This window comes from Vicia villosa, unplaced genomic scaffold (genome assembly GCF_029867415.1).
Source record: "Vicia villosa cultivar HV-30 ecotype Madison, WI unplaced genomic scaffold, Vvil1.0 ctg.000102F_1_1_1, whole genome shotgun sequence".
Lineage (NCBI taxonomy): Eukaryota > Viridiplantae > Streptophyta > Magnoliopsida > Fabales > Fabaceae > Vicia > Vicia villosa.
This window is the reverse complement of record NW_026705014.1, coordinates 185,412-192,953: the sequence shown is the minus strand read 5'-3', so window position 1 is coordinate 192,953 and position 7,542 is coordinate 185,412. Positions and strand designations below refer to the sequence as shown.

The following is a 7,542-nucleotide window of genomic DNA, read 5'->3' as shown; positions in this document are numbered from 1 at the left end:
GTTGAAAAAGCTAAGAAAAACAAGTTGAATCAACTATACAGCTCTATCAGTATCAGGTTCAAAACTTTATTTAATTAGTTTAATTTATTTTGGTTAATCTTGAGTTTTCTTATGAATGCGGGTCTTTTTATTAAAAGCTTCTGAATATGTTTGATTTTTTTTCTTTGAATTGATTAACTCTTTTTGCAGAAGTTATTTACATGTCAATTGTTTACTTATGAGCTAAATTTGAAATGGTTACAATAGTTATGTTTAGTATTGAGGTTTGACAGCTAAGGTGTATTTTGGAACTTCTTAATCCAATGTGAATTGGTTACATGGTGGATCTTTGTCCCTTCTCACCCTCATTAATTTATTCATTGTGTTGGGTTTGAGAGAGGGCATCAGAAAAAGTTAGAAATTTGCTTTACACATTATTCTATAACCTCCAAACAACTAATATTGTCTCTTATGTACGAAAAAAATTCAAATACATTTAAAGTGAACTTTATTTTTAAACATGAGAAAAAATAATTGTTGATTCAAATATTTTTATAAATTGTGTAATTTTTATATACTAAAAAAAGTTTGTTATTGATCCTTTATAAACTATTATTATTATTTCCAATCAATTGAACTGGATTCACTTTTCAACTTCTTGAATTTTTATAATTTTGAAACAAATTTTCTTTCTTTTCATCACTCATAAATTTTAAGAAATGTACAAAAAAATTTATAACATTGCTTATAGAATTGATATACTAAAAGCTGGTGAAGAAATATTAATTATTTTATTTTGAAATCCAGTTCAACGAATCTTTCCCATTTATATATATATATATATATATATATATATATATATATATATATATATATATATATATCATATTTTTTCCTAGGTTCTGATGATCCGTTGTCCTTAACAGTTAGACGTCAAAAGGTTTGTCTCAGAGCGTATTGTTTCAAAGACTTGCAACTAATGTTGTTTCATGGCTCAATGAGTAGCATTGTTTGTTTATTTCAAACCTCAAATATTGGCCTCTAATATGTTTTTTGCTAGATGCAAGTCACTTTTACATGTTCTGAAACTTACTCTTTGTTTGTATGTATGTTGTTTATTTTATGTCCCTTTTCTTTTTAGCTTCCTTTTAATCTAAAGTTCAGGAGTATAAACTGGTCACTGTTGGAACAACTCTTGCAGGTAATGACAACTGTAGGTATTGTTGATGTGAGGAGCTCCGATACTCCTCCTCAATCGGCTTATGAACCTCTGCTTCTCTGATAAATTGCGACCGTACCCGTTATTCCTTTCTATTCTATTGTTTAAAGCTATTGTATATTGATGATGTCTATTTCGTTTGAAATTGCTGGAAGAAAAAACATTTGAGGACAAATTTGAGGAAACTATTATTTTGATTGACAGTAAACTGTACCACTTCCTGTCCAATAACTTATGTAATAGAATTACATGGGAGCTAATATCAACACCATGCTATAGTAGCAAAGCAGAGCGAAGGATAACCACTACAGCATCCACCCCCGCGTCAAATTTAAGAGCAACGAGTATAGTGATTGCTTTTGCAGTAGAAATTGTTATCACGTTAGCCCCCAAAAATGCTTCTGAAACTCAAAGAATCTATCAAACTAAACGCTGGTGTTTTTTGGTCGAGGTGCTTCATGGATTTCAACCTTTAAACACACTAGAACATCTACCTAATGAGTATTTTTGATTTTTTTAAGATACTATAGGGATATGAGTCTTATTTAAAACATTGACTTTTAATGAATAAATATCTATTCATGGTAAACTTTGAGTAGTTTTATCACTATATTAGTGTTTTTATGTATGATATGCATCATATAAACTGCATAAATTTTATTTAAGAATAGTGACATGCTGCTAAAGAGTTTTTGACATTGAACTTGATCATCCCACTATATCATTTGTCAAGTTGACTTCGTCCCACCGTTATCCGAGATTGATAACAACATCTACTATATAATACTACTTTTCAAATTCAAGAATATAGACAGGCAATTAACAATTAGCATTAGATAGTTTAACACCGGAAAAAACAATTCTGACACAAAAATTGAATTACATAGCATATTTATATTATGTTTTCAAATATAAATGCTAAAAATTAAAAAATTGTTTCATAATAAGTTAAACAAATAAAGATAAATAAATTAAGTTTTCTAGTAAATATACTATTTGAATTTGAAACCTATTTCTTATAAAGATAAAATATATTTTAGTGTTAATGTAAATAAACAATAATATTAAATTTCTCAATTTAATTTAATAAATTGTATTAAATACTTATTTTTAATTTAAATTTATTATTTAATATTTATAAATAGAAAATAGTTTACTGTTGATACAATTTTTTATTTTTATAAAAGAGAATAAGTTACAAATGTTTTATAATCGTTAAATATTTATATAATCGAGAATAAGTTACATATATTTTTTTTAAAAGTCATAAAAAAGTTAATGTTGATACAATTCTTTTTATAAATAAAAATATACAAATATTTTATAATTCTTAAAAAGTTTACTATTGATACAATCAGTTTTACAAATATTTTTATAAATAGAAATAAGTTACATATATTTTTTTTTAAATCGTTAAAAAGTTTATTGTTGATACAATTATTTTTTTTTTGGACAAGTTGATACAATTATATTTTTTGGACAAGTTGATACAATTATTTTTATAAATGAGAATAAGTTACAAATATTTTACAATCGTTATTAGTTTTATAAATGGAATAAGTTACAAATATTTGTAGAATATTTTTAACAAAATTTGTTTAACATTAAAGATTTAATACTCTTTTACTCAGTATATTAATCTAAGAGTTCTTTTTATTTCTAAATTTAACAGCTCTAGATTGTTCATCGTAATGAAGATCCTTGCAGACATTGATCTACGGGAAGATGTGAACGTATCTATGAGATATCAGTTGTAAACTGTTAATTTTAATCTTCATCTTTTAAATTTTTTTTGCTACTGTATAATATAATTGAAGTTAGAGAATCAATTGTACGGTTTATTATAAGTACAAATCAATGCTTAAAGTTTGTGCATATTATTAGACTATATTTGTAACTATGTGAATGTCAACCAATTGAAGAATGAATTCATATTTTATAAACGGTGGTCTGATAAACGTGTAATGTGAATCCAAACGGGACCCGTGCGATAGCACGGGTATCTTACTAGTAAGTATAATACATTATAATTTTATATTTTTTGTCCGAAAATAAAGTGATATTAATTACTAAAAATGTATAATATCTGGTTGAAAACTACATTAATATTGTATTTTTTTAAAGAACCAACACGATTATCTTTTGTCTTTTTTTCTAGGTGCAATTAAGTAGAAAAATTGTTTAATTTCAAATTAATAAAGTAGTCATTGAGCTATAAATACATGTAATAATTATTATTAGAAAATTTGTTACACAGGCAACTTAAGAACCAATACTATTTTATGGTATCAAACCAAAGACCTAATTTTGGCTCGGATATTGTTGATCATACAATCTTAATAATACAATATTTCTACTCACTAATGAACCTTTTCACCCTTTGTTGTTACTTTCACTTACCATGGTTCGATTCAAATTTATTATGTGTACATTTTCCATGATTGTTGTCATGGCTCATTGCCAACAACAAGGTCCAGAAACTATTCCAACTATTGGTGTTAATTGGGGTTTACTATCAACTAATCCAATTGATCCTCACATTGTGGTGAACATGCTTAAGGAAAATGCAATTAAAAAGGTTAAGATTTTTGACACAGATCCTTGGATTTTAAGTGCTTTTTCTGGCACAGATATTGAAGTTATGGTTGGAATTCCTAATGATCAATTAAAAAAAATATCTGGCGACATGGATGAAGCTGAAGATTGGGTTAAAAATAACGTCTCCAAACATATGCATGATGGAGGAGTCAATATCAGGTACTCTTTCTTTCAAACAAATCGAAAATTTAAGAGTTAATCATCATTTTAATCATGAAATTAATCATGAAATTGGAGTGGATAAAAAATTCATATAACATGAAATTGTCACGAATCGATTGATGTAACAAGATACTTTTATTTTTCGAATTAATTTTTTAATTGAGAATATATATTTATAATTATTGTTTATTATTATGTTGTGAATTATTGTAGATATGTATCTGTTGGTAATGAAGCCTTCTTGACAGCTTACAACGGATCCTTTGTAAAAACAACATTTCCAGCAATGGAAAACATTCAAAAAGCACTTAATAATGCTGGTTTAGGAAACAAAATAAAGGTGACATCGGCGTTAAATGCCGATGTATACGACACGACTACAGATAAACCATCAGGTGGACATTTTCGGAAAGATATTTATGATGCTATGAAACAAATAGTGAAATTTCTTGATGAAAATAACTCACCATTTTTAGTCAACATATACCCTTTCTTAAGTCTATACCAAAATGATGATTTTCCTAAAGATTATGCATTCTTTGATAGTACAAGTAGAACAATTACTGATAACAACGAACGATATAGTAATGTGTTTGATGCAAACCTTGATACACTTGCTTGGGCATTAAAAAAAGCTGGTCACCCTAAAGTTTCAATCATGATTGGTGAAATTGGTTGGCCAACAGATGGGAATAAACATGCTACTATAGCTAACGCAAAAAGATTTTACAGCGGTTTTCTCAAGAAATGGGCTAGCAAAAAAGGTTCTCCACTTCGCCCTGAACCAAAGGTTGCTTATTTATTTTCTCTTGTTGATGAGAATACAAAAAGTGTTGCACCTGGAAACTTTGAGCGTCATTGGGGAATGTTTCGCTATGATGGAAAACCTAAATTTCCAATTGATCTTTCTGGAAAAGATCGAGAAAAAATGCTTGTTGGAGCGAAAGGAATTCGCTACTTAGAAAAAAAATGGTGTGTTCTGAGTAAGGACATAAAGAACATGAGCTCAGTTGGTCCCGCGGTGAGTTATGCGTGTTCATCAGGTGATTGTACGAGCTTAGGTCCCGGTTGTTCTTGTGCAAGTTTGAATGAAGCTGGTAATGCATCATTTGCTTTTAATCAATTCTTTCAAAATAATGAACAAAGTGTTGAGGCATGTGATTTTGATGGCCTAGCTACTATTGTAGAAAAAGATCCAACACCTTCAAATGGAAATTGTGTGTTTCCTATCCAAATCCAGAGTGGTGGTACCATGCTTAGAGGAAAAACTTATATGGTTAAAGGCCTTTTGATTGGGTTTCTATTGTTTTTTATTACATTTATATAAAAGTATGCACGTGATTAGTATGAAAATGATTAGTGAGAATAGATTACATGTAAATTTAATTTTGTAGAGCATGTAAAAAATTTTGAAGGTTTGAAATAATATTAATGGCAAATGGTTGATGTCATTGTTTTTCTTTCTTTTCTTTTTGCATGTTCTAAAATTACAGTAGCTTTTGAATTATAGATTAAATAAGATAAAAAGAGTTGTAATCTAATTCTTCAATGGTCAAATTGGTTCATAATTTTTTACAGTTATAATTTGTAAATTTGTTGACATATTATTTTTTTCAACGCAACAGGATTCAAATAAACTATTTTTATCACTATTATAATATTTTTTAATTTTCAATATATGATAAAAGAAAACACTTATATAACTAAAAGTTGAAAAACATACTATTTGTAAAATGACCTCTTTGAGACCAATATCATTTATAGAACCAATTTCTATAATTATAAATACATATGAGATACTGAAGAATAAGTCATTCTTTTTTTTAATTATGTTGGTAAAAAAATGTTGAATAGTATATTATTTGAATATAACTTAATATCATTAAGTAGGGACAAAAACATGGGATGAGTTAGGGAAGAAATCCATATTAATTCAAACCAACCCATATGCTCCCATTTTGAAAAAGATTTCGGAAAAAAAAAATTACAAATATTGTGATGTACCTCTTAGTGGATGTTTGATAACTATGTTTGTAAGGGTATATCGTCGATATGATAATAAAAACAATAAAGTTACAATTGATTAATTAATGTTTCAAAATTTAGTTTTGGCTGATTAGAACCATATAATTATATATTACAAATTCCCATTATTAAAAAAAAGCTAACGCAACGTACAAAATTATTTTTGTAGTTGAATCGAAATGTTTCTTCTCTCAAATATATTGATTGTTTTGTAAAATGTCTCAAGAAGAAAATGGTCATATTTGATCACTATACATAACTAACATCAAAAATATAATAATATGTATTCTCGAGTAATTGGACGAGCCACTAGAGTGGTTAATGTAATTATAAACCCCTTCAATAAAGTAAGTCCCATTTCATTTAATAAAAAAAAATGATTCATTTATAATTCTCCATTAGTTTAATTAATGGATCATCCAACTAAAATGGATAAAAGATGCATAAAATGTTAGAAGAGAATCAATTAAACGCTAACACGACCTAATTTCCTTATTCTTCAATGAGAAAATAAAAAATTAAGGAACATAGACTATTTAGAAAACAACAACTATTGTTAACTAAGGAAAATAATATATACTCTCTCCGTCCCAAAATAAGAGTCTTTCTAGCCTAGAAAACTTGTCCTAAAATAAAAGTCTTTTTAAATTTTCAATTCAACATTAATTAATTTTTATCAATTTTACCTCTAATAATTATTGTTTGCACTAATTTAAAGCTATTGCATCATACTATACCTTTATGACGACCAATAGTTATTAAAAGCATTTTTGTAAAATTGTTATATTTAATTATTAAATTATTACTTTTCTTAATCTATGTGCAAAAACCTTAAAAGATTTTTATTTCGAGATGGAGAGAGTATAATTTTCTATTCAACAAATAATTATATATTATATGTTATTTAACTGACTAATATAAACAAAAAAAATCAAAGATAAAAAAATATATGCAAAGAAGCATATAAAAATTATATTAATTTATAAAAAAAAGACATTATATGATAAATTAAATTTCAAATAGGCATATTAAAAATTATTTTAATAATTATATGTCTAAAAATCATTTTTGATCAAGAAAACAAGATTCTATTGCTAAATGGCAAATTTTTAAGTTATGTTTAAAATGTCATTTCAAACATGAATAATTAATTATATTTTATTCAATTAAAACTAAAATATTTGTAGTGTGGCCAAATATATATTAGGAGCAATATATAGTAATTTTCACGGCTACAAATTATACATTTCATAAGAAATTCTTACCTCGCCTATTTATTCTACTGAAGTAATATCTATTCATTTGGCGCTTTCTTGTTTAAATCACTTTTTCCCTCAAAAGTCCTAATTGAAGTTAGGTTCACTATGAAAGCATACTAAGCAGAATTTATGTTAAACTAACTCCTAATGTTTGTTAAAATTATCACCACACTGCCACATCTTCATCTCTAATCATCCATTTCTTTCCAATAATCAATTTTGATTTCAAAACTTGTATGTGCATCAAGTAAGAATCACTTTTCAAAATGTACAACTTTATCTACGAATCGAACCTTAGCA

General features: G+C 26.9%; 1 protein-coding gene across 1 annotated transcript; it reads left to right on the top strand.

Annotated features, from left to right (window-relative positions):
* Positions 1–3,589: 3,589 nt before the first annotated feature.
* Positions 3,590–5,392, top strand: LOC131624094 (glucan endo-1,3-beta-glucosidase 8-like). The gene is made up of 2 exons (XM_058895082.1): positions 3,590–3,955; positions 4,172–5,392. Exons 1-2 carry the CDS (start codon positions 3,600–3,602, stop codon positions 5,283–5,285), a joined length of 1,470 nt encoding a protein of 489 aa, XP_058751065.1. The 5' UTR covers positions 3,590–3,599; the 3' UTR covers positions 5,286–5,392.
* Positions 5,393–7,542: the final 2,150 nt, after the last annotated feature.

Coding starts and splice junctions, on each gene's coding strand:
- LOC131624094 (XM_058895082.1), top strand. CDS start 3,600: ATGGTTCGATTCAAATTTATTATGTGTACATTTTCCATGATTGTTGTC. Junction 3,956..4,171: donor GATGGAGGAGTCAATATCAG/GTACTCTTTCTT, acceptor GAATTATTGTAG/ATATGTATCTGTTGGTAATG.